This window comes from Columba livia, chromosome 4 (assembly GCF_036013475.1).
Source record: "Columba livia isolate bColLiv1 breed racing homer chromosome 4, bColLiv1.pat.W.v2, whole genome shotgun sequence".
Lineage (NCBI taxonomy): Eukaryota > Metazoa > Chordata > Aves > Columbiformes > Columbidae > Columba > Columba livia.
In genome coordinates, this window is record NC_088605.1 from 55,622,633 (window position 1) to 55,649,399 (window position 26,767).

The 26,767-nt window shown below is 35.6% G+C and overlaps 1 protein-coding gene across 4 annotated transcripts in view; it reads left to right on the plus strand.

The window, feature by feature from the left end:
* LRBA (LPS responsive beige-like anchor protein) overlaps positions 1-26,767 on the plus strand; it is a 409,013-nt gene that overhangs the window by 46,599 nt on the left and 335,647 nt on the right. For all 4 annotated transcript variants that reach the window (XM_065061876.1, XM_065061878.1, XM_065061877.1 and 1 more), the window contains exons 9-21: positions 442-639; positions 938-1,071; positions 2,365-2,473; positions 2,582-2,734; positions 3,721-3,889; positions 5,829-5,908; positions 7,419-7,481; positions 9,017-9,114; positions 12,332-12,424; positions 13,699-13,807; positions 14,269-14,350; positions 16,045-16,168; positions 16,415-16,607. In XM_065061876.1, coding sequence (XP_064917948.1) covers positions 442-639; positions 938-1,071; positions 2,365-2,473; positions 2,582-2,734; positions 3,721-3,889; positions 5,829-5,908; positions 7,419-7,481; positions 9,017-9,114; positions 12,332-12,424; positions 13,699-13,807; positions 14,269-14,350; positions 16,045-16,168; positions 16,415-16,607 — 1,605 coding nt within the window. The remainder of the gene's footprint in view (positions 1-441; positions 640-937; positions 1,072-2,364; positions 2,474-2,581; positions 2,735-3,720; positions 3,890-5,828; positions 5,909-7,418; positions 7,482-9,016; positions 9,115-12,331; positions 12,425-13,698; positions 13,808-14,268; positions 14,351-16,044; positions 16,169-16,414; positions 16,608-26,767) is intronic.

The following is a 26,767-nucleotide window of genomic DNA, read 5'->3' on the forward strand; positions in this document are numbered from 1 at the left end:
ATGCATGAAGTCAGTGCTGAGGATTAGTTTTGTTGCAGTGATTTATTATTTGTTTTGTCATAGCCTGGGGGGCACTAACTGAAGACTGTTATTCCCTAGCAGCTGTACAAACATACGCTAAAAAAGATGGTTCCTAGTCTATCTGCTCCTCAATTATTAGTTCCTTCTGAGTGAGCATTGTTGACTGTTGTTCTGTTTCATAGCTGATGTGTTTCTTTTGTATTACCCACCATTTTGGCAATGTCAGTCTTGAGGGGTCAAAAAAGAAATTCTGCAGTTCCAATTCTGTAAAATTAAGTGAGTCAATATTTCTGAAATATCCCTACATTTAAGAAGCAATGATTTAGTCATTTTTTGGCAATAGTTGTGTTCTGAACTGTATTCTCAATGAGTGTAATCTATTTTTTTTCCTTCCTTCCTCAACCCTGATTCCTAATCCAGGGAACATTCAAATTCAAGGCAGAAAGTGATCTCTTCCTTGCCGAACATCACAAATTGTTGCTATATGATGGCAAACTGTCCAGTGCTATTGCTTTTATGTACAATCCAAGAGCTACAGATGCTCAGCTGTGTCTGGAGTCATCACCTAAAGATAATCCTTCTATTTTTGTTCATTCACCACATGCCCTCATGCTGCAGGTATATCAACATTTTCATAAATTTGGAGGGTACAAAAGATTTCTGTTTGAAAACCTAAATACCAAGTTTTATAAGGATTTCGACAAGATAGGGAGGTGCTGATAGGTCTGATTCTTTGGGTTGTCCCCACCACTACCTCGTTTTTTCAATTAATGTGGATGCACAGGAATCATAAGGGGGGGAGGGGGGGAAAAGGAAAAAAAAGAAAAAAAAAAACTACTTTTATCAAAGTTACAACCTTAGAAAATGTTAGTATTACAAAGATTGTGTTCAATATTTCTTAATTTTTCTTTATCAGGATGTGAAAGCGGTCTTAACGCATTCTATCCAAAGTGCCCTGCACTCAATTGGAGGAGTGCAGGTACTTTTCCCTCTCTTCGCACAGTTAGACTATAGGCAATATTCATCGGACCACATTGACACAACTGTTTGGTGAGTGCATGTACTTATGTTGTTCTGTGTTTCTTTTTAAGTAAAGGGAATTACTTCTTGCTTTATTAAGTGATGTAGTAATTTAAATTCTCTTATGCAACAATGAATTATGTCTAACAACAGAAAGGTGGCCATGGTACAGGCAGGACCTCAAAGTGAAGTGTTTAATTGTACCAAATTTTCTATGAAAGTTCAAACAGAATCAAAATGTACATATATTTTTTACTTCACAATATTTTGTGTAATAGAATTACAAATGATTCTCTTGAGCTTATTCTTGCCATGGAGAAAATGCAGTGGGGAAGGCTTCAAGAGAAACTCCAGGAAGGATGAATTTTTCAGCTCCATGAAGTCATTCCTTGGATATTTTTTTTTTTACCTTCAGACGTTTTGGAAGACAGAGCTTTAAATGTCAAAACCTATATTAGTTTAAAACTGTTGTGCTTTTTTCCTCTACTACTCAGTGTTAGTGCCAGACTTTTCCTCTGATTTCAGCTCTCTTTCAGCCTAATCCAACTTCTGAACATCGAGGCACAGACACTAGTGGAGCTCCTAAGTTAAAGAGTAGTATTAATAGCAAAGGGATTGCCTTTTAGAATCCTGGTGCCATTTGCTGTGTTTCATTGCAATTGTAGTTTCATGACTGTTTAAAGAAGGGGTGCTCATGATGTTCCTTCAGCCCATTTATACATTCCTGGCCTCTGTTGAGCTGGCTCAGAATCTGTATGATAAATCAGAGATTTGATTCAGTTGCAAACTGTCCCAACAATAGAGGGGTTTTCAGGTGGCTGAGCTCTTGATTCACAGGCACTGATAGTGTGACACAGTAGAGGGGCATGAACATTCCCACTGGCAGCAACACAGAGTTGAATTAGCTTGAACCAGTAGTAAGAGTAAGAAAAATATTTCCAAAACCTACTCATCTGAAAGCAGTAGGAAGTGGAATGGCATTTGTTACTGACCTTGCAGAAGTTTGTAAGTGAAATATGACAGAGGGAGAAGTACAGGCTTAACTGTTGCCTTTCTGCAAGAACATATTTTTAGAAGAATTTTCCTATTGTGTGATTATCTTAGATTCCAGAATTTCAAGTTAGAAATGCATTGATTAAAACCAATAAGTTAGAGTTTTCAAAATTTAATTTTGCTTTTTGTTTTAAAAATTCTGATCTGAGAATGTATCTCTGGGCTGTGTTTATGCTGCTAATGCAATTGAAGTGTTAATTTGGAAATACTTTCTGCCTCATTGTAACCCTTTGGAACATTTTTCTTTACTAAACTTATTATATTTTTCAGTTCCACTTTACTGGCTTTCATTATGGAGTTGTTGAAGAACTCCATTGCTATGCAAGAGCAAATGCTTGCCTGCAAGGGCTTCCTTGTGATAGGATATAGCCTGGAAAAGGTAAAGCAAATCTTTCCTGATGCCTTACATGAATGTTGAATGTTTTTGAGAGAAATACTTTTTCTAGATTATTGCATGGCTCTTGCTTAAGTTGATCTTCTTTTACAGTCTTCCAAAGCCCATGTTACCCGAGCTGTACTAGAACTTTGCCTTGCCTTTTCAAAATACCTGAGCAACTTACCCAATGGGGTGCCCTTGCTGAAGCAGCTGTGTGATCATGTTCTCCTTAATCCTGCAATATGGATTCATATCCCAGCAAAGGTAAAATTGCTTATTCTTATGAATAATTTGTCTTATGATGTGATGATTTGTCAGTGTCATGACTAAACCTGGACTCAAAGAATTATAGGTCCTGGCTCCCCAGCAGAAATCATACAAGAACTGTTTTCAGACTTCTCTTTCTGCATGTACCTGTCAAGTTTTGCAGACTCCCAAGATTTTCAGGGAGTTTGGAAACCTGCAGCATTCTGAAGAGGAGAGTTGGGAGTGACTTCTGGAGTCTCTGACTTAGTCAGAATTGTAGATTGAGAAGGCATTTTGGATGTGTTAGTTGGAAAAACCCAAGCAATTTCAAAGATAAATAATTGTGGGGATCAGATTTAAAATCTTCATTTAAATTGACATATTCCCTTCAGAAGAGTGGTGGTGTTTGTGCGTTTTTTTTATTATTTTTCTTAACCATATTTTTTTTATCCCCTCCATAAGGGTTTGGTTTGCACTTAAGAAACTGAGAAAGCACTGACAATGCTACTGTTGAAGTGATCACAACATATTTGTTTGGTACAACTAAATTAAATTATGAAGAATTATTTGAGTTATTAAAAGAAAATGGGAAAGAAGACATGTAAATATTTAAGTGTATAATGCCTAAGCCTATAATAAATATGCACCTTTTTATACCAAAGAGATTCTTCCTGTGTGACGCTGTTCTGAACAGAGAGGTTGGACTAGATGATCTCCAGAGGTGCCTTCTAGTCTCAGCTGTATCTGTGAGGGTGTGAATACCATGCTTTCATGCTCCTACGAATGTGGACCAGCTTAAAAAAAAACCTACAGCATTCTATAGTTTTAGAAATAGAATTAAATTTTTCATTGGTTTGCCAAGGTTTTAAGAGCTTTGTGACTGAGCCATGCAGAGAAAGTCTATTTCTTTAAGAAATTTTAATAGGTGAAATTTAAGAATGTGATTGTCTGATGTGCTGCAATCTTATTGTCATGATTTTTGATCTCCTGATTGGGTGTTGTAGGTTCAGCTGATCCTGTACACATACCTGTCTACTGAATTCATTGGCACTGTAAATATTTATGGTGCCATCCGGCGAGTTGGGACAGTTCTTTTGGTCATGCATACCCTCAAGTATTATTACTGGGTAGTGAATCCTCAGGATCGCAGTGGTATAACTCCCAAGGGCATAGGTAGGTATTCAGTTCTACTCTCATAAGCTGATGTTTGTTTAAAAAAAATGTATATAATGTATAGAATAGAATTGTAAATATTCTAAGAAGAGTATTATTTTAATTGAGTGGGTTCACTGTGACAATTCTAGCAGTGTTCTTTTGCCCATAGGATATTCTTGACAGCTCTTTTTCAGAAAGTAATGGAAGCTTTTTTTAGAAGACTTATCCTCTGTCACCAAAGACCTGCATGAATTAATACTAGACAGAACTGATCAGAGAAATGGTAGAGTTTCCTAAGTGTAGAGCTGTGCCTGGGAACGTTGTTTCTTTGTGGAGCTTGTTCAAGTACTGGGCAGTTTTTAAGTACTTGTTGTATCTATTGATAATAGCAATATAGCTGAAAACAGGCATACTGAGTCTATCTGACCGGTGTAGGCATGGAAATTTGTTGGGAAATTGCTTAATAATCATACATAATCCAGACAGCAAATTCATGGTGAAAAAAGTTATAAACAATTTAGAACAAGTGTTTAGTACTTATCATTTACAGGGAACTCAGAACAAGAATACTGATCCTAAGAAAAAAGCAAAGAGAATAGCTACTTAACTGGGAAATCTAGTATTATAAAAAGAGCTGGAAGAAGTGAGGTGTGCACCAGCATAACACAAACACGTGCAGATGGAACTGGCACAGATAAGGGAATTAATGCTTTTTGGAGGAAAGACTTTAGAATTCTCACAGTTTGTTATCCTGTGTTTCATGGGGTTGGGCACACAGCCCTTGGCAGAGAGAGAATAACTTATATCTTTATTCTTTCCTGTACTCTAGAATTTGAAGGAGAAGCAGGTGATGAAAGAGAGCTAGATGTACTGGGAGTGAACGCTCCTTAGATGCGTCCAACTTACAGTCATCAAAATGACCAAACCTTCCTGTTACGGAGTTGCAGAGATTGTTTTGTAGTATTTTGCATCCTGTAAGGAACAAAGGATGTGTGTTTTCTCGCTTGTTTTTAGTGAAGGCATGGGTTTACTCAATTAGTTTCTGAAGCAATTGATTGAGCTCGAGGCAACTGTATGTGTAGGATAGTCTTACAGTTTAATGGCTTATTTTAACTAAACTGGTCTGTATTGAAAATAACTATTCTTAAACCAAATACACCTGTGAGCCTATACTGTATAAAACCAGACTTGTATGATCACTTGCATTTGCTGGTTGATTTTTCACTGATGAATAGGATCATAAGAACTGTGAAGCTATGAGCAAATGTCAATATATTTCTAGGGATAGGTTTTGCAGCAGTTCACTTGCTTTCTGTATGAAAGCTTTCACTTGGCTTTGACATTTGCTTGCACCTGTTTTTTTAACCCTGCCTCTCCTGGGAACTGCTCAGTGTTTTTAACTGCTCAGAGTATTTAAAATGTTTCAGTGGAAGTCTGTTTTACGGAGGAATGGCAAGTCCTTTTGACTTTGTGTTAACAAATTAAGTCTTTGGCTTTCAAGGTAATCTTTATATATAGCATTGCAAGATGGGCTTGTTTTTTTTTTTTTTTTTTTTGGTGCATATAGTCAGTGTGTAATAATGGCTTGCAATTCTTCCTTAAAAATTCGAAATCCGGAAATCCTGACAGAAAGCTCTTAGACCAATCTTATCCCTTGGATGAAGTTGGTTCACTGCAAGCAAGTGCCAAAGTTGTGAAGAGAATTTAGAAGGCTTTAGAAAACCCAATTTAATAAATACTTTAGTAGCACCTCACTGTTGGGGCATTTTGTGAAAGAATAGTGACAAAAATGCATTACTATTTTGTAGTCTGAAGTGAAGGAAAGATAACTTCACTTATAATTGTGCCCTCTTCACCCAGAAAATGCCTTTTTTCTTTATGTGAAAAATGCATGCTATGCTAATAACAGCTGTTAATTTGCATTTCTTATATCAATAGTACTTTTCTTCTTTTGTAGATGGGCCACGGCCTACTCAAAAAGAAGTTTTATCTCTGCGAGCATTCTTGTTAATGTTCGTTAAACAGCTAGTGATGAAGGTAGGATAACTTCAAATTATGATAGGATATCTAAGTTTCCTTTCCTAGAGAAATGTACTTTAATGTAGCATTTCTTTCTAAGTATGTTGAATTTTATAAATATGTAAGTAAATAGAAATACCACGTAAGGTGCATCTTTTTGTTGCTCTTGCTGCAGAAAGCAATACTAAAGATGCATTCTTCTCCATTTTAAGCTGTTTTCATAAAAAGTGGAGCTGTTAAATCCTTAACTTAGAAATGGTTACTACTGGGGAAATAAATATTTGATTCCATATTTTGTGTTTGACAAGAACAGTATCACCTGCATCAGAAATAGTTATTAAAGACTGAAGAACAACATATGACATTATGTGCTGTGAGCCTGTGGTACAGAGGAGGATGAGGAGCACTGAAATAAATTTCACAACTGTTTGTTAGACATTAGAGGAACATTGAAATTCTGCATTTCTACTGCTTGTAGACTCTTCTTAACCCTTTCCTGTTGTAAACTTTGATCTCTCTTCTTGCCCTTCTGTAGACTGTCTTTTATTTGTTTGAAGGTACCTCCCTTTCCCCCTCTTCCTTGCTGTTCCTAAGGGACCATTATGTTCTCTGTGCTCCCACTCTTAGCCCCAGCACTATGGAAGAATAACTCAGGAAGGTTCTGCTCTTGACTCTCATACTCTTTCTCTAGATTTAGTGTTCTCTGATTGAAGTATCAGGAACAATTTAACTATCAAGCTCTAAAAGACTTGCATTAAATGTTAGCTTCATTTTAATGTATTTTTTAAAAATTTCTTATCAGGGAGTTGTAACTTGGACAGTTTTGGATAGAGTTTTGTAAGGACAGTAAAAAGGATGCCCATCATAACAGGTCGATTCTTCCACAAACTTTCTGTTTGTATGCAGCAGTGCAAAATATTTTTGAGAAACAAGAGACTTGCTTTAAGAAATAAAAGTCCTAGAAATAAAGAAGCCTGCTTTTCCATTCCCTCATCCTGCTCTTACAAACTGTTGGTTTTTATTTTCACCAAATAGAGCTCAAGGCATATTCCTGACATAGATGCCATAAATTATTTAAATTTCTGCAAAGTTGGTAGCAACTGAAAATAGGATTCTGTAGTGGAAAATAAGAAGTGAACTTAGCTATAAGCATAGCTAACAGGCTTATAATTAAACGTCCAGGTCTACTTCTGAATCCTTTTTGCCAACTTTAGTGCCTAGCTCTCAGATCAAATTATCTGTTTCAATTAACATGGTTTACTCTAACAATTTTATGTACTATATTACTATCTAGCCTATTTTTATGTCTGTATTGGAGTCATCTTGGTGCACTTTTACAACCTACAATGGGTATTTTTGGGGCAGGCAAAAAGCTACTTTCTATCCATGAAGCTATTATAATACCAAGGGAAAAAAAATTGTCTTGTAGGACTTCCTCTGTATATAACCATGGTTTGTAATAATGCTCTTTTGGGAACAGTACTTTCGTACTTGAAAGATGATATTTAAAACCTGTTTGTTTTTAAAGGACTGTGGAATAAAAGAAGATGAATTGCAGGCTATCCTCAATTACCTGCTCACGATACATGAGGTAATTTTTAATTTGGGGGGTATGTCGGGGGACAGAGGTACTGCTGCTGTTTGTGACCACCGAATACTTGAATATTTTCAACTGCTGCCTTTTTCATGCCACAAGGTGTCTCTGTAGAGGAAGCAGCAAACACTGTCCAACTCCTTAGTGTAGTGTGCTGAATTGCCAATATTCTTGCAGTGATTTAAGCACTATGTTCAATGTTAGATTGAAGTTCATTAAGCCACTAAGCCAAAATGGTTTCTTGTGTTGTTCTGCAAACTGATTTACCAAGCAGAGAAACAGATGGTGAGACCAACTTAAAAAAAAAAGACAAAACCTTATTTTATGCTGCCTAAGTAACCTAAGTAATATTTTTTGTTTTATTTTTCTCTTCTTTTTATTTTGCTTCTTAAATAAAGCAATAAAATTGAAAACATGCATTAAAAAATAAAGATGCATGTTAATGGCATCGAAGAGAAGCATATAAACTTAATTGGGAGAAAATGTTGGTTACCACTGATGCATCTGCATCTTCATATTTTAGCACCAGGAAAAGGCACTTTATGCCAGATGCAACATCAAAGACAAGGGAAATGGGGACATAAATCTAACTGCTCTCATCTTTGTAAGGGTGCTTGAAATGGGTAAAATAAGGAATTAATTGAACTTCAAGCAGTATGGTTTATTTTCTTTCTTTGTTTACACCTATATTTTTCTTTTGTTCTCTGTGCTGGTTACTACTACTTCGTAGTACCATGGTCAAGCAATTTAAGTCATTCTACTTTATATGGAGATGTAAAAAAAAAAAGACTATTGGTAATATGTAAGCAGGAGCGTTTTATAGTCTTCAGATGAGGAGGTAATATTGTAACTATCTTAGCATGGTTTGTATTTTGGAAAGTGATGGGGTTTGTTTGTTTTTTCTTTTAAATAAGCTTTCATTTAAATACCACAAAGAATGAGAAAAGTGGTTTTCTACTTTTTAGGTTATTTATAGTTAAAACTAGCTTGGAACAAATTAATAAACTAGTTTAGAGTGCTTTATACCAATAGAATGAAAAAATATACTGAACAGCTTGAATTACCCATTTAAAATATTGCCTGTGGCAGGTGGTGGTATTTTTTTTTTTCCTGGGATGGACATTTGTTAGAGATTTTGCATTAAACACAACCCTGTGACCCAGAAAATGTGCAGCAGTTTATTTCTAGCTCCTGTGCAGTAAAAGAGGGGCAAATACACATGCAAACAGATGAGCATGTGTGTGGAAGAAAATAGCACAGTCCAATAGTCCATTGCCTGTCAAAGAGTTACATCCTGGATACAGATGTATCACACTTCACTCTAAAAAAGAAAGTGGGTTTTTTGGTAATATTTTCTCCTGTGCTTGCCTTCCAGATCTGTAGCTCTTTTGATCCTGGCCTAATTGGTTTGGTCCTTGGTTTACTATTACTCTCCAGATAATTTTGAAATATATCATAGTCATTCTTTTAACCAAAATGATGTTCTAGTGTACATGCATTTTTAATTCAAATTTGTAACTTTTATTCAACAGGATGACAATCTAATGGATGTCTTGCAGTTGCTTGTTGCTCTGATGTCAGAGCATCCTAGTTCTATGATCCCTGCTTTTGATCAGAGGAATGGATTACAGTAAGTTTGGATTTTGTAAGTGGGCAAAAGAAACAGTATTTTGACCAAACTGTTGCTTGCTGCTATTCCCATGAAGTCTGAAAGTCCTCATCAATGTATGTGTTGTGATCTTAGACTCCTCATCTTGGGAGATTTGTGTCCAGGTGTTTTTTTGACAAGAGGTGATGTGGGATTTATTATCACTGAGGTATTTTTTTTAATGTTTCCAAGCTGTCAGTCACGCTTAAACATGTACTGATCAATTTTAGTCCATACATTGATGTTAAGTCATCTTCTACTAGCACTTAGTCTTTAGCCTCCCCTTCCTACCTGTGTTTCAGAACTGGAAGTGACTGACAAAAATGAGTTCTCATTTCTTCTGATCTTTGTTAGTTTGCTTTCATTTTTTTTTTTAAACATATAAAGCATTATGGGACTTTTGCAGATAAGAACACTTTTGTTTAAATTTAGCACTTTGTGGTATGAATTGCTCACAATCTGTTTCTTCTCAACAAACTGAAAAATATTGTTTAACACCATTGTGAGAGAAAAGCAGAGAGAGTAGCAAATTCTACGAACAGTAAAAACACAAAAGAAGATCTGCTAGAAAAAGACTGAGTTATGAGACTGATTTGATGTTATGGCTCACAGAGGGTGGTCACATTAATGAACTTTTCTAATTTAAAATGAATCTGCCTGGACATAGTGGGGGAAAAACTGGAACAGGCAAACAAATGTTAAGAACTGTTCCTAGAAGAGTATGTGGAGTTGTAATTCTTTTGTTGTGTAAAGGCAGAGTCTCATTTCATACATTTTGTTGCACTTATTGGTTAACCCCTATTTATACATATATTTTTTCAGTTGCCCTTTCTCAAGAGACAACATTCAGTCACATTCATAATTGTTTTCTCCCCTTCTAGTGCTAGGCTGTTTGTTTTTTTTTGTTTTTTTACCCATTCTCTTCAGCTTTAACTTCGTTTGTATGGTAATGTATTATGCTATGGGAAACTAATAAAAACTCCAAATAATAAAGTATTTGAATGTCATGTTTGGGTCTCCAATGCAATATGTTTGTTTTTGTTTAACAACTGGCAGTAGCCATTTTCTTATTTTATTAACTAGTGTATGGGCAAGTCAGCATGAATAGTGAGTCCACAGTGAGATATCCCTTTTTTTTTATTTCCTGTCTCACTGGTTACATTCCTTGCTCCTGAATTGTCTCCAGTCACATAATGGCTGGTTATGTCGTGTATGCTTATTGATACATTTACTTTTTCCAATTAAAACACCGTGTTCTTGAAATTTAAAAATAATTTTACGAAATTTTGTAAGTATGTGGTGTCTTTTAATAACTAAGATCTTAAAAGCAACTAATCTACTGAAGAAATAGTAAGTGTAAGGATATAATTTTTCCTGTGCAATTAGGTGACTCTTGAACTGTTTTGTTAAGACTAGCAGGGAGATGGATCATATTGCTTGGATGAACATTGTGTGGTGGGCTTGCACTTTCATTTGATTCTATAGTTGCTGTGGCTGCAGCTTTCTCCAGAATAAGCTATTTGTCACAGATAACTGGTTTTTAATCACTCCTGGCATTTCAGTTGAGTACTATTATAAAACTAGATTTTGTCTTAGTTTAAGTGTCCTGGGTAATATTTTTAGGTATGTAAAAGTAAAGGAATAGATAACTAGTGAGGAGTGGTCAATATGTATAGGTAAGACCTATAAACTTGAATAAGTCCTTTGAACTCTTGATAACTGGCTGATTTAAAATGCAGTATTGTAACATCAGATGCTTTTGGAAAGACTCTAGAATCTTTCTTTTTTTTTTTCCCCACAATAAGGTGATACAAATTTCCTCAAAAAATCACACAGAAAATAGTCACAATAAAGGCTGAGTAAGACTCTGTGCCTTCTCTTCCAGTATAATTTCATGGAACATTAGGAAATTAATATTTTCTTTTTTTTTTTTCAGTGAGAGCTTAGTAATCTCTGTAGGTATAAGCCAAATAATAGTTCACAAATGGAAAGATCTGTCCAATACCATGAACTGTAGCCCAACTAAAATAAGATAGTGACATGGTGATAAGTACTTCAGTGTCTAAAAAGAACAATGGATGAAATTAGATGTGACTGATAAATACATGTAGATGTCTTATGTTTTTATGGGAGATTTACAAGGATCAAACACTGCTGCGTTTGTTATTCTGCACATTGTCAGAAGGCCAATATTAGAATTTTTCACTGTGTAAATAAATCTGATTTAATAAGAGATTAAGCTTTATTCAGGAAAAGTAGCTGATTCTAATAAGATCCTAATAAGACTTTAGTAGCACCTAAACATGGCTGAACACATGGTTAGTATGTACTGCAAATTAATGTTTGAGAAGTTAAGGTTAAATACTGGTCCAATTTCTTTTTATTTGGGGAGTGAAAGGCATAGATACATGTAATGAGATCTGTGCAGTATTACAGTAATGTCATACATATGTATATATATAACCTTATATGTATATAAGGTCACTGGGCACTTCCCACTGTAAGACCGTACTTCCAACTGTTTATTAATTTACCAAACTTTCATCAGTTATATTGGCACTTTCCTTGCTATGTTTATGACACTCATTGTTTTTGTGAAAAATTCAGCTAGAACTGTTCAGCTAGCAAAGTCTAGTACTTTGTTACAGGCATGCCTCTTGCTCCTTTTGGCTTTCTACTTAAAACTTCTTAGTGGAGAATCACAAGCAGGTGTAGAGGGTAATCGTAAGGAGATGAAGAGCAGAAACCACGGTGGGTGAAATGAGAAGACTTGGTGTCTTCCTCTATCCTCCCGAGGAAGCAACAGTGCACACAGGTGTCAAATATTAGTGCTAGGAATAAATCCCACTCCATACATGGCTCTTCCTATCCAGCCACACTTATACTAAAACAATTACTTGCTTAGTTTTCTGGATAAAACATCAGCTTAAGACAGTTCTCAATACAGGAATTCCAGCAGCCTTTCACAGGGTATGTATGTTTTATGTATTGCTATTTGGAAGATATTTAAATTTGATTAAAATTTCTAAATGTAATGAAACTGCAAAGTTAACAGAAATGTCATGCTGGTTTTTGTAGTAATTCTTTTAAATTAGGCTGAAACACAAATGAATTTGCAGTGCACTGCATTTAGTTTGTCATTCCAAAAGCTGCTGTGTATTTCAACTATTTCAGGAAGCTTTGTGTTTTCTCCACTTAGGGTCGTCTACAAGCTTTTAGCATCAAAAAGTGAAGGCATCAGGGTGCAAGCCTTAAAAGTGATGGGATATTTCTTAAAGCATCTCGCTCCAAAGTAAGTACGCACAAAAAAGAAGACAAAAAGGTAGGTTGTGACACATACATGCAGTCAGTAAATACACTTCACTGAATAGGAGCTATCAAAAAGTCCAACAGCATTCTGGCTTGTATCTCGAATAGTGTGGCCAGCAGGACTAGAAAAGTGATTGTGCTACTGTATTCGGCACGGGTGAGGCCCCACCTTGAATCCTGTGTTCAGTTTTGGGCTCCTCATCATAAGAAGGATGTTGAAATACCAGAGAGAGTTCAGAGAAGGGTGATGAAGGTGGTGAGAGGCCTGGAGCACAAGTCTGATGAGGAGCAGCTGAGGGAACTGGAGCTATTCAGCCTGGAGAAAAGGAGGCTGAGGGGAGACCTTATTGCTGTCTACAACTACCTGAAAGGAGGTTGTAACATGGAGGGTGTCGGTCTCTTCTCCCAAGTAGCAAGTGACAGGACAAGAGGAAATGGCCTCAGATTGCACCAGGGGAAGTTTAGATTGGATATTAGGAAAAAATTCTTTGCAGAAAGGGTTGTCAGGCATCAGAGTCACCATCCCTGGATGTCTTTAAAAGGCGTTTAGATGAGGTTCTTAGGGACATGGATTAGTGCTAGAGTTAGGTTATGGTTGGACTTGATGATCCTGAGGGTTCCTTCCAACCGAAATGATTCTACGATTCTAGTATCCTTCAGTTTGTCATTAATGTGTTTCTGGTGGAATTGTTATTGGCAACTTGTGTCCAGGCATTATCATTTCCTTACCACGTTCATTTAATACTTACTTGCAGTATGGCTGCGTGCTTTTTAAAGTCGTCTTTTTCCGTAATTCCACAGAAATCAGTTGCAAGAGTTAGAGGGGTGAGAGTGAGCCCGATGTTACTTACTGAGAACTAGATTTAAGATGTCTGAAGTTGACTGGAATAGTTGATAAATATTGAGATCGCTGACCATGGTTAAAATGTATTTTGGAGAGAAATGAGGATGAAGTTAATCTTGTATATTCTTGTTTATAAAGAAATCCCTAAGGGTGTGTTCCAGCTTTTTGGGCCCATGGATGTGTAGACCACGTTTATGGAAACAAGTTAGCTGTCTTGTGTCTGTCTTCAGGGAATGACTTATCCTTTCAGGATTTGAATACTTGCCCTTTTTCTCAACCATAAGTGAAAGGCTTAAGGAACAAAAAAAGGAAAAGATGTTTCCAGTGATTTCATGTATATTGAGGGCACACTTTTTTTTTCTTTCCCTAAAGCAAGTTGAATAAGTTTATTTTATCTTTCTGTACTATTTTAGGAGAAAAGCTGAAGTCATGCTTGGACATGGATTGTTCTCTTTGTTGGCTGAAAGGCTGATGCTTCAGACAAGCTTAATCACCATGACCACATACAATGTCCTGTTTGAGGTAGTAATATACTGTAGTTAGGATCCAATCTTCCTAATTACTTGTAAGACATTGTTAGAAAATTGCTTACATATTTGTGCTGATATGTTCCAGATGACATTAAACCCTGGTGTGGTGCAGCTGAGTGCTGCTTTTTTTTCCCCAGAGCTCACTACTTTAGATTCCACCCCCCAGCCCCTTAACTTGGTTATGCTCATTATGAAAAATTCTAGATAATGAGTAAGCTGAGTGTCTCAAGCAGACAGTCATATATATGTGGAATTTTATTATAGCAATGATCTTGCTTTGTGATGATTTAGGAACAGGATGAGAAAAATTATCAAGAAAGAGAACAAGTGGGTTTTTAGGATGATTTTTAGAGCTGTGGTGAAATAATGGTGGTGCTGTGTGAAGGATGTATCCAACTGTTTTTCAGTACGCTCTCTTTATGAACATTGATATGGCATCTTCTTTCTTGCTAGATTCTGACGGAACAGATTTGCACTCAAGTGATACATAAACAACATCCTGACCCAGATTCAACAGTGAAGATACAAAATCCTCGTAAGCACCATATACATTTCTGATCATTGCTGAAAGAAAAGTTGGTTCTAAAAAGCCATGGGAAAGTTAATTGAGTGCATCCACCAGTCTTAATTCTGATCTCAGTTTTACCGTCTTTCACACAAAAGGAAAGATAATGTGTGTTTAGGTGGAGTTATTTAGGAAGTATGTCGCTACAGCCTTTTGAAAGATGTTTTATGTGTCTAAATGTGTATGTAGTTCATAACTCACCCTTTTTGGCTGTGCACTTATGTTATGAAATGGTTTTTCAAGACTTGCATGCACAGAATACTTCGATTTAATACATGTTAAGGTTCCAGCACAATTCTGATTGCATTATTTAGTGATGTCAGACTAAATTACCTGAAATATGGAAACAGCCTTCATGTTAAATTACCTTTAGTATGACAATGCTAGATGGAAAGTCGAAGAAACGTATCCAGTCACTGTTTTGGTTAGCTTACTTTATGGAAAATACCTTGATAGGAAACTTTAGATGTCTTTTGAACTAAGAGAAAATACTGATGTCATTTCCTGAATTATATGCATTATTAATGTGCTCTGTATATAATACAATGGATTTGGGAGAGCTTTTGTAGTTAATTTTTTTTTTTTTCTGGAGAAATGACAGATTTTTTTATTTTTTTTTTTTACTTTCATAGCTGCTTTGTGTTTGACTGTAGGTCATAGTTGTGACTTTGCTTCATGTGGAAAGTGAGGAAAGAGAAAGGAAAGCGTAGCAGATACAGAAATCTAGTTGCAGTATGCCATTTGCCTCCTGGTAAATCCGTATGAAGCAAGAGATGTGAGGAGATTTCTGTTACTTTCTCTTAAGACAGTTGAAGTTGGCAGTTATTCCTGTGGTTAATACAAGTTATTTGTGGTGTGAGGTATGAGTCTGCAATTATCTAGGTCTAACGGGAAGAGTGACTTCTAGAGTACCTTTTTAAGATCAGCGTTAATATTATCAAACAAGGAATTTTCTCTTTTTAAAGACATTGTACAAGGTGAACTGAAACTGTCACAGTGGCTGTTCAAATTGCACCCTGATTTACTTACAAAGGTTACTTTTTTTTTTTTTTTTAAAGTAACAACAGCAGTGCTCCAAAAAGTGGAATGTACCCACAGTTTTAACAGTGTCCTAAAAATATAGAAAACATTATGCTCATAAAAAGTGAAATTTGATATCAGGAAGGTTTTGTCCCCTTTCTCATATTTTTTTTAATAATGTGATTGTTAAGAATAGTTAGAAGTTGTTCACATTGTTTGAAAATTTAGTATTATTAAGGGCAGTAAAATCTGTGCATTTTTCTCCTATACTAATTTTACGACTGAGGCCTTGTATTATGTGAACTTCCTTAGAAAAAGGTTCTGACTCTAATTTGTTCTGCAGTAACATTTGTGTTGCTTAAACCTGATAATTCAAAGAAATTTCAGAATAATTTAGCTTGGATTCCATTTTCTTCAGCTATACAGGCCTGCAAATCCCCCTGATGGTGAGCAGGTTTGAGAAGTCTTATGAGCAGCAATTTATGTTAGTTAAACTTCTGTTCAAATGGAGATGTGCTTTTTTGTACTATAAAACTTCTTTTTATGTAGCGTTGCGTTTCTTGGACAAACAATATTTGAAGATGTCCTGTTTTTTATGCTGTGCTTGGTTACTAATATTTTGTTTCTCATGAACTGTTTTACAGAGATTTTGAAGGTTATTGCAATCCTGCTACGTAATTCTCCACCTTGTCCAGACACTCTGGAGGTTCGGCGAGCCTTTCTTTCGGATATGATTAAACTTTTTAATAACAGCAGAGAAAATAGGAGGTAAGATAGCTTTCTATGTGCACATGTATATGAAGTAAGTAACAAGGTCTTCTAGTAAATTAGCCTCATTAAGCAGATACAGCTTCACTGCTGTTCAGCAAATTCTGTAGTATAATCTTCAATATGTAAAATTAGAGAAGCTTGCACATAGCAGTTGTTTGAAACATGTTGAATTCCTGACTTAGCTGATGTGTATTTCTAAGATATATTTTGAAACTTGATTAAATAACATTGTGTATATTGCAGGAGTTTGTTGCAGTGCTCTGTCTGGCAGGAGTGGATGCTTTCCCTTTGCTGTTTTAATCCCAAGACTTCTGAGGAACAGAAGATAACTGAGATGGTGTATACCATATTTCGAATTTTGCTTTACCACGCAATCAAATATGAGTGGGGTGGCTGGCGTGTTTGGGTGGATACACTGTCAATCACACATTCAAAGGTGAGTGTTTGAAATGGTTGGGAAATTTTGTTATGCTGTGTTGTTTGATTTAGAGTCTAAAAGTGCTGTATAATACAGTAAGATAGTCTTGAAATGAAGGTTGGTAGTTAAATAAAAGCCCAGTGTTTATACCTGTTACTGAGCATAACTTTCAAATATTTGACAATCACATGTTAATTTTGTTGTTTGAACACTTAAATATTTGTTGCTGTTGTTGCTCAGGTTGTGATAGGATTAGTTTACTATGAAAATGGCACCTATTTCAAAAATAAGAAAATCATATTTCATGAGCATTTCTGAAAAATGTTAGTGCCGCTCCTGGCTTTTAATAATGGCATGAACACAAGGTGGCGCACCATATCTATTCATAAACAGAAATCCCTTTTAGTAACATCAAAAGACTGTAAAACAAACCAGTAAAAAGCAAAGAAATCGGAGTTAAGACAGATGCTTCAGCTGTTAAGCTGTCATGGAACACAGGGTGAGAACACAAATGCTTGCTGCATGAATAAGGTTATTAGCCTTCATTATTCTTCTGTCTGATTTTTGTTGTTGTTGTTGTTGTTGTTACAACCAGAATTATATCATAAAAGTTACTAGTAGATCTTTGGACAAGGCACAGTGTGAAAGATAACTGCCCTGCCTTTTTCTGAACAAAAGAGTAAGGCCAGCGTGGGCCTTGTAATCATTCTGTTTTATCAAAAATATTTATTTAGAATGAATTAATTTATAAATTATGTATTTCTAAATGTGTGCAACTCAACGGTGCAAAATCTGTGAATTCTGAAGATAATTTTACGTTTCTAAGGTATTGTTAGCATTTCTGAGGTTCTTGATTTTGTATGATTTTTTTTTTTTTCTCAGAGTCGGTCTCTGCAGACAGCAAGTATACTGTTATTTTGCAGCTCGGTTTATTTATCGCATACATAGCTCAATAGAGGATTATTGGGCTATGGGGAAACCAATATAGAGAGATATGTAATAAAAGTGAGCGAAATAATATCATTAAATAGTCACTTAGCTAAATGGATTCTAGGTGCAAAGAATTCAGGGCCAAATTTTAACCCTTGCAAAGATCACATTTTAGTTGTTGAAATATCCTTAATCTTCTTTTGTCGTGTCTGCGGTCCTCTCTTTCGCCCAGGATGCAGAGAGTATGGGTGGAGTAGATTGTACAATGGCAAGCTGTAGCCAGAGTGAAGATCCCTAATGTGCTTTTATAGAAACTGGCATAATTTAAAGCATTTCTGTGATCGTTGGGGAACTGTCCTGGGGAAAAAAATGTAGAGATGAAGGAAGACCGCTTTTGTACCTCTGTTATACAGACCTTTGGTGTATTGAATTTAAAAATTATCATGTATGTTATCTTATAAGCATTAATTCTATTCTTAGACTCTTTTTGTATGTTTTAATGTAATGTTAATGTAGGAAATCTCATTTAAACGGCTTCTATGTCGAAATGGTTATATGGAGTTTTGGTTGTCTTCAGTGACTTAATGTGGCTAATCAATTGTCTAGAGTTCATAGACAATATACAATATACATCACAATATACTATTGTGATGCCACAGCCAAACGCTAAGAAGAATACCCCAGGTTTTAGAAAATACAACAACAACCAAAAAAAATACAGATACTGTTACTTTTCTTTTTTCTCTCCTGAAAGGCAGTGCAGGGATGAATGAGAATACAATATGCTTCACCCTTTGTGTTTCTCATTTTTGGTTCCTGGCCCGCTAGTATAATGAGGTGTCCTTGGTTCTAGAAGTAACTTCCTGTGTTAGTCTGACCTTGTTGGCTTTCCAGTCAACATAGGAGGACTGTGTGTTCTTCCAGCCTGCTTCGGGGGAAACTGAACGATGGTGAGGTTAGAAGTGTGTGAGTGCAGGCTAAGCTTGTAGTGGATTGTAATTTTGAAGGAATTGTAAAGCAGTTCAGTTTGTTTGGACATTGGTGCTAATATCCAGTTCCAGAAGCCTGAGTGAAAATGATTAAACAAAAGCATCCAGAAACTGACTTAGTAATAGAGCAATGAATGAAGATGCAATACTCAAGGATTTTAAAATTGCATTTTTTCACCTTTATTATGCATTTACCATTTGAACATTTATTAATAATATATGCAATTTATACAACTAGCAGTATAAAGCAAGGTGATGTTTCATAACTATATTTTAATTACATATGCATAAATTAGGGTAAATCGCAAAAAAAACTCTTTGTGGTAAACCCTTACTAATCACTTGAAAGTGTCCTTTTAAATTGATATTAATATCTAATTAAAATGAATTCTTCATCCCTCTAATTTTACTTATTTTGAATATTCTTGTATCCTGTTACACTAATATTGAGATTCATGTAGATCCACATATGACATGGTGTGAACATAATTCAGTGGGCAAATGGTTTGATGCTAAGTGCATCTCTGATGATTTTGATTTCTAGCATGCTTTCAAAGTAATGTGGGAATTATGGAAACAAAAATATTTCCTTAACGTAGCTAAGAGAATAACCAATTTGTGTTTTTATTATTTCATCTCTAATTGTATTGGGTTAGTGCTTATTTTTCCTTTTTACAACCCTTTGCACCATTCTTGCCTCTAATTTACAGCACCATTCTATGATAAAGAACTAGTGTATAAAGGACTAGTGTTACAGAATTGGATAGGTTTTGCAGAGCTACACATCAAGATACATGCAGCTGCTATAAAAAGCCAAAGAAACTCAATTGCAATTTTATTGTCCAGTTTGATAGATTTCCTGCCACCTTTGTAGCAGGGAAGCTGTTTGTCACTGTAACCCTCTCCTCCAACAGCTGCACAACGTTTTATAAGCAGCAGCGGCTTTTCCCGCATAATTGCCCTACATTGGTTTCCTTGTACTCAGAATTCAGAAGGTGCGTGTAACCTTTTTAAAGCCAAATTTCTTAGTGTTACTCATGTATTTTGCTCATTTCCATATTATTTTTTGATGTTTGCAAAATAGTGACACAATGTATACAAGTGTATTTAAAATCTGTGGCTTCTAATTGAATAAAACAATGTTAATGAAAAAATTAAATCACAATTCAGTTTGTTCTAATTGGCCAGTGCTGAATATATGAAAGCATCTAAGAGCTTCTGGCTTTGAAACACTGTAACCATGGTCACTAGGCCTTGGACTTTATCTGTCTAGTCATGTTACTTCGTAAAAATGACCAATAATTTTGTGGTTAATAATAGGAAACAAGTTAAGAATGGTGCAAAACCTGCCTTTTTGACCTTTCAGTTTCCCCAAGTTTTAAAAGATTTACACAGTGTAATACACTCCTAAGTTATCTCAGTGTTTTAAATGACTGGGAAGAACTAACATTTGCTTATTTCAGGCATTTAAATATATTTTACTACTCAAAAGTTGCTTCATGTTACCATGTGATTCAGGTAAATATATTTGGGTAGTGGTGTGTGTGTGTTTGTTTTTTGTTGTTGTTTTTTTTTTGTTTTTTTTTTTTTAGCAGCTCTAAAAATTTTAATTAAGACTCAGAAATGTTAATATGTACAAACTACAGTTTTATTGCTGTATAAGTGTAAATTGCTGTGTAAGTGGAAAAATTTTGTTCAGCAGTCTAAATACGAAGACGTATAATCTTAATGTTAGTACTGTGACTTGAACATACAATGCATTTCTAAATAATCGCTACTTTTTGGTATTAAGGAAGTATAATTGTAATAAACATCCGTGCATGTGAAGTAAATTTGTGTGTTCTCTGGTGCCCAACTCATTTAATGCAGAAGAAAAAAAAGTGTTCACAGAGTTTGCATGTCTTTGCCTGATTTTTTCATCAGTATGTTAGATGAGGGAAAACTGGCAAAAGCAGCAAAGATAGGTGGTGGAGCAGTTAATATATGATGGTAATTTAAAAACTAATTTGCAGAGAAGTGAACACGGCTCAGTAATTTCAAAAGTAGCAGGCCATCAGGATCTCTTCAGTCCAAATCCCATTGACCATTTATGAGTTATTGAGGATGGTTTTGTCTCCAGTTTGGTTTTTTTTCCCCTGTTTTGAAGAAGGTAGGGTCTCCTGCTGTGCTATGTAGACACATTAGTATCTCTAATTCATTTTGAAGGCTTCAGATGTTCTTTGGTCCTCTGCGAAGTGTCTGCATTGCACTGAGAGGAAGCAGAGGCTTCTGGCCAGGAGGGTCACTGTACTACTGCAGATTTTTGGGTTTCAGTTGGGATATACCCAGTGTATCAATGAAGCAAAGCACACTCGAAATGGTTAAATATGGGATTCGTTCTTATGGTATAAGTAGTTATTTATACAAAAATATTGGTTATTCTAGATATAAATGGTACTTGGGGGCTTCACCTGACTTAGGGAGAGCAGAAGGAACTTGGACACTAGAATGTGCGTCTTCCTTTGAAGTTGTGTATGCTCCAATATGTGTGGTTATGGCTCAATCTGCCACCTTTTCCAGGTGTTTCCTTGTTACAGGTTCTTTTGTAGTAGTTGGGCAGGCTTTTCCTAATCAATGCTTCAGAGGAGAAGAAAGTAATTTCATTATTCAGCAGGCAGAATAGTTGGGAGGGGGGATCTGAACCACTTACGGGATTCCCTCAGTTTGAGTGGAATGTCATAGATAAAGCTGCAGGATGCTAAATTTGACTAAGTCACATAGAAAGAAAAGTGTGAAATGGGGTATAGGAATAGAATGAGCAAGGTAAGCTGAGACTTTGTGAAGCAGGAAAGAACAGTACAAGCTGGATAGATGAAGCAACACAGAAGCCCTAAAAGAAGAGATGGGGAAACATTTTCAGGGGAAAGAACTCATGCATGAAGAGGCAGAAAGTCTTCCTAAGCAAAAGTGACCCGAAGAGAGGAGAAATTCTCATTTCCTATACTGTAGTATGGAAATCATTGGAAGATGTGACCTGTGTTTGCAACCTGAAGAATTGTTAGTGGCCTCCTTTGCTGTTGCTGCAGAGTTTGGGGCAAACCTCATCCGTACTGTGTTTGGCTTGTGGCTGCAGAGACTGAATTGTGCCTCTGGGCCGTAGGTTGGAATGATGGATGTGGGGTCTCTCCTACAGGGCTGTGAACAGCACATGGAGACACTGGAAAACTGTGGCCAAAGAGAGCTGTGCACAAGACATATAGTCGCGTATTTACCACAATGAAGAGTGGTAAACACTGAATTTATCGACAACATATTTTTGTTACTAACTAAATATTGAATGTGTACAAGGCACAGTAGCACTCCATGGGGAATTTGACAGTCTACTGAACTGAAGGAATGGTGACAGGGATTGAGACAGCTCGGAAATGTATACCTTGAGACGATAATGTACTCAAGTCTTGCAATTTAAACAAATCAAAAGCAATAGAAGCATTAATTAAAATGAGCAGATATGTTTGGCATGCTGTTTCAATTTATTATTGTATGGTGATGTAACAGTAAGCTATAACTTGACGTGATTTCAAAATAAAATGTTACCAACATACTTGAAATTTTCTCTCAGATAAGTGAAGACTTTTATGAATTATATTGATTAGCACTTGCTTTCTTTTTCTAGAAATTATTTGCATGTATATTTTCTCTCAAGCTGAGGAGAAAGCCAGCAAAAATATTGCTGCTTAAATGAAAGTGCAGGAACATGAAAATCTCTCGGTACAGTGGTTTTCATTTCCTTTTCCTGACTTGTTTGTCAGTGAATGCTTTTTTGGTGGAAGCACAGACTCCTAGAAACATCTCATATGTAGTGTCCTGCGTGATATATGTGAATTTATTTTTCCTAGCTTTCTTCTGTAAACCACTCTGAAATAACCCAGAGATTCTTCAGGTCCATGGGTTACAGACTGTAAGTCAGTGTATGGCGTACACAGTACCTTTCTATCTTTCACTTCACAGAACTGAAAATTAGGTTTGGTATCTTCAGATATTGGTGCCTCCTGTCTAAACAGACCTGTTTTTGTTTGGAGATCAGTTTTCACTTTTGAACAGTTAGTGTTGCTGCATGAGAAGTGGAAAAGCAGATCAATAAAGTCCTTGTTAAGATTTTAAAAGTTGTAACGCTTTCTGGAATTATGAAGAGTTTATTGATGGCATCAGCAGCACAGGAGCTGGTTTGCACTGAGCAGACTCTGTAAGGAAACAGCACAGCAGTGCTATATAATTGTCTGACCTGTCTGGCAGACATTCCCTTCCTCTCACTGCTCTATGAAATTGCCCACTTGATGATGAAAAAAAGGATGAAATCTTAACATATAGTCAAAATATTTTCCCTGTGTTCTCTAATGAAAATGTCAATCATCTTAACCTTTTTCATGGCTATATGCTGATTTTTCTCCTAGGCAATTAGTAAATGTTGGATGTCAAATTAAGGTAAAATTAATGGCAGAAGCAAATGTTGCAGGTATTAGCTCACAAGTGTCTTTAACTAGTAGTGCGTAGAGATGCATTCCAAGCATTTCAAACAGCTATGGATTAACCATCAAATGATGGTGAAGATTAATGATTGGCCTTTTAGCTCTCTAATTTAGAACAATTTCTAGTAATTAATTCTGTATTATCAGCATTACAGTTGCAAATGCTTTAAGTAAAATAAAAAATGACATGACTTAAGTACATTTAAGGTTCTCCAAGCTGACAGTTGTCATGTAAATTGTTTCATGCTTGTAGATACTAATGTTTAATACCTCTATATACTATCTCTGTCTATTTGTATTTAATAATAATAATTTCTACTTCATTTTGCATTGTCTTTTGTACTGCTTTTGTTAACCTTAGGTGTTTTCTTGGTAGAGTGTATTGTTTGGCTTAGCGAACTTGTGTGCTTCATAAGTGCCATGTCATGGAAAGGAAGTGTGGGGGAAGAATTGTCCAGTGCCGTCACAATAATACTACCACTATTTCTTGGTTTTTTGTCAAACCAATTACAAACTAATATAGTGAGCAGAACTGTTTAGACAGAGTTGTTGAAAAGCTGGATATTACAAAGCATTATTTCTTAAATCTGTTTTCTTTTTTATGTAAATAAGAAAAACACAAGCTTGAAATGCAAGTTTGAAAAATATTGTGTTTTAGGTAGACTGCCTAAACTTGTGCGTTGCTATTTTAATTTAAATATTATTTAAAGAACAGTATTTAATGCATTTTAATTATTAAGTAACATGAATTCTTTCTTATGTTTATGGCAGAAATAGAAATTGCCTGCCTTTTTAAGTGGCTTTTTTTTTGGGGGGTGTGGGGTGTGATGCTTTTGATGCTTTGCTGTAGTTCTGTACTATCTAATTTTCTTTACCAGGGCATGTCTCTTTGCAGTTTCTTGTATTGTTCTTAAATCAACGTAGATTTTTATCAGATTCTGCTTGTGTTCATGGCATGGAAAGTGAGGAGCCATAAAGTAGATTGTTATTACTCTTGCATGTGAATTTAATGAGACTTATATTAGAATGATGCATGAAAATATGAACACATTATTATAGATTTTTTTGAAGAGTTGATAAGGTTGCAGAAGGGGATCACAAGAAGGTTTCTAGTCCTTCAGAATGAAAGCTTATTCTTTTTAGATGATCCTGTTACTTGTCCATTTTTTGGACTTTCATAAACATTATTTTTGTAGTATATCATAGGAAAAAAACCCTTGAAAACATGGTATTTCTTCCATAGTGAGGTATTTTTAATAACTCAGAAATGCAGACATAATTAGTGACTAGATATTGAAGCTAGGCTTTCAAAATAAAGGTACCTTTTTAAATTTGGTTTTGTTTTGTTTTTTTAGATGGTAGAGTAGATTTGCAACAAATGATTCGTGGGAGATTTCAGCTCTTAATTTTTAAAACCAGGGCTGAACAAGTTCCTGGATGCTGTAATCCAATCTCTGTTATTGTGCTCAATGTGTAGGAAAGTGGGTTTAAATCAAGGGCTGGGCTAGATGATTTGATGTTACTTTCTGGCCTTAACCTCAGTGATTCCTTGAACTGCAGTGGGGAAAGCATCTATAACAGAACTGATAATGCACTTTCAGAATGCAGTTAAAGTTACGTTGTTTGATGCTTGCAGTTTACTTTAACCAGGTTGGTAATTTATAAAAGCACTTATGTAGATAGGACTCCTGGAACTTGGAACTTTACATTGCTCTTAAAGTTTGTTGTGTTTCCTAGGGGCCAGTCTAAGTATCAAGTGTTGCTTCATGTAACTTTGCAAGGCTGTGAATGTGATCTTTTTGCAAGGTGGATTTAGTAACTGCCAGCCATGCAAAACATCTTTAGTATTTAATCCATTAAGACTGAATTATTACTGTTATTGAACATGTTCTGTGAGTCAGATACTATTCACCATTGCACTCAAATTTCAGCACTGAAGAAAATAATGTTTTGTAACAGGTCCTTCCAGCCATTCTCTTGTGATCATCTTTGTGTCATTGTGTCTATCCCCATTTTTACTGGGGAGAGATGGCAGCAGCAGTAATAGAATTTGACATATGTGTCTTCCTCATTTACCCTTTTCCAGAAAAACACACACACACACACGAGAAACACACAACACCCACAACAAACAAACAAACAAAAACCCCAACAAAAATGAACCCCAGGAAGAAGAAAAGTGCTAATCTCATCTTTGTCTTGCTTTGCCCTTGGTTCAAGGGAACTAGTGAAATAATATTTTGAGGCTAGGCCTGAGACTTGTTCAACCGTTTTGGAAGCAGTGCATAACCAGAGTAGAATTCAGGTCTCATACTTGGATGTAGCTTAACAGTTCTAAAAAAGTGAGTATGAATGTTGCAATAGCATGTAATACTGAAGACAGAAATGGATAAAGGTAGCTATGTTATGCCAGATTTATTACAGCTGTACTTGCATTTTGTAGGTAATACATGTACATATTGTGGGTCAGTGTGCTTTCTGGGAAGAACATATGATACATTTTGCTGAAATCAACCAACAGTATTTTTATTGAATGTCTGTTTAGTGCTTGTCAGAATAAAACTTATTAGTAGTTTTAGAAATGGAGGAAGCAACAGGGAGAGAGAGCAGAGGGAAAGCTGACTGGAGATAAGCTCAAGGTGTCAAGATTTCTTCTTTAAAATGATTAGACAAAGGTACTAGTTTTGGTCGAATCATGTTTTTGAAAACGAAAGTGCAAGGGAGGGCTTTAATAAGCCTGATATATTTTAGTAAGCATGATATATTTTGGTTGCTTTTGACGTACTGTGGTACAGTTAAGAGGAGATTCAGGAGAAAGTATTTATAAAATTACATCTCACACACACTCGATTTAGTAATACCCTATAATCAAATATTTTACAGATCCGTTGTGACAGGTGGATGAACTTTCCATCATTTGTAATCATTCACCCTTTTTCGGTTGTACATAACTGACATAAAACTAGTACGAGAGGACTATTTTTTTTTAAACAGGAGGAAGAAGATAACCCAGTTTTATTGCTAGAGACTTAAGTTTCAATTAAAACAACTTGAATGAATACCATGCTTCACATCATGTGTTAGGATACTACACTGTTCCTACAGTACTTTAATATATATTTGATTGATGGTGAAAATAGTGTCTTAAAAAGCTAATGCTGGCAACACAACTCACCAAGAATATTCCTTTTTACCTTTGTTCTTTCTTTGCTCTTCTCTGATTTGTTGACTATGATTTCTAGTACCTCTTTAACCTGTCAAGTTAAATTAATTTTGACTAACATGTATTGTATCAAGAGAAAATATTCCTGACAACAACTGACTTGTTGTCACTTTGAATACCATGTACATGGAATTTTTACGTAACATCCAAATGAATGAGTTTAGTATGTAAGAGAAGAAAATGTGCATTAATATATTTAGTAAAATGCTCTGCTTTGTCTATGGAAAATCTTTATGATAAAGAAAACAATTTAAAAAATAAAACCCTCAGTTGCAGCTTATATGTTGGGAAAATTTTGAGAACTATGCTTACAGATGAATAAACACTCCTGTTATAGAAGATAAATCTAAATTCTACATAGAAGGTATGGATAAACTAAACTGAATGACAGTGTAATAAAAACTTCAGTTAGTCTAGTGAGATTTTCTTTTAACACACAGCTATTTATTTGGGCAAATTGGTTTTATCAGTATGAATATAAATAATTTTTCTATCTGGACTTCTTTTTATATACCTAAAAACAATAAT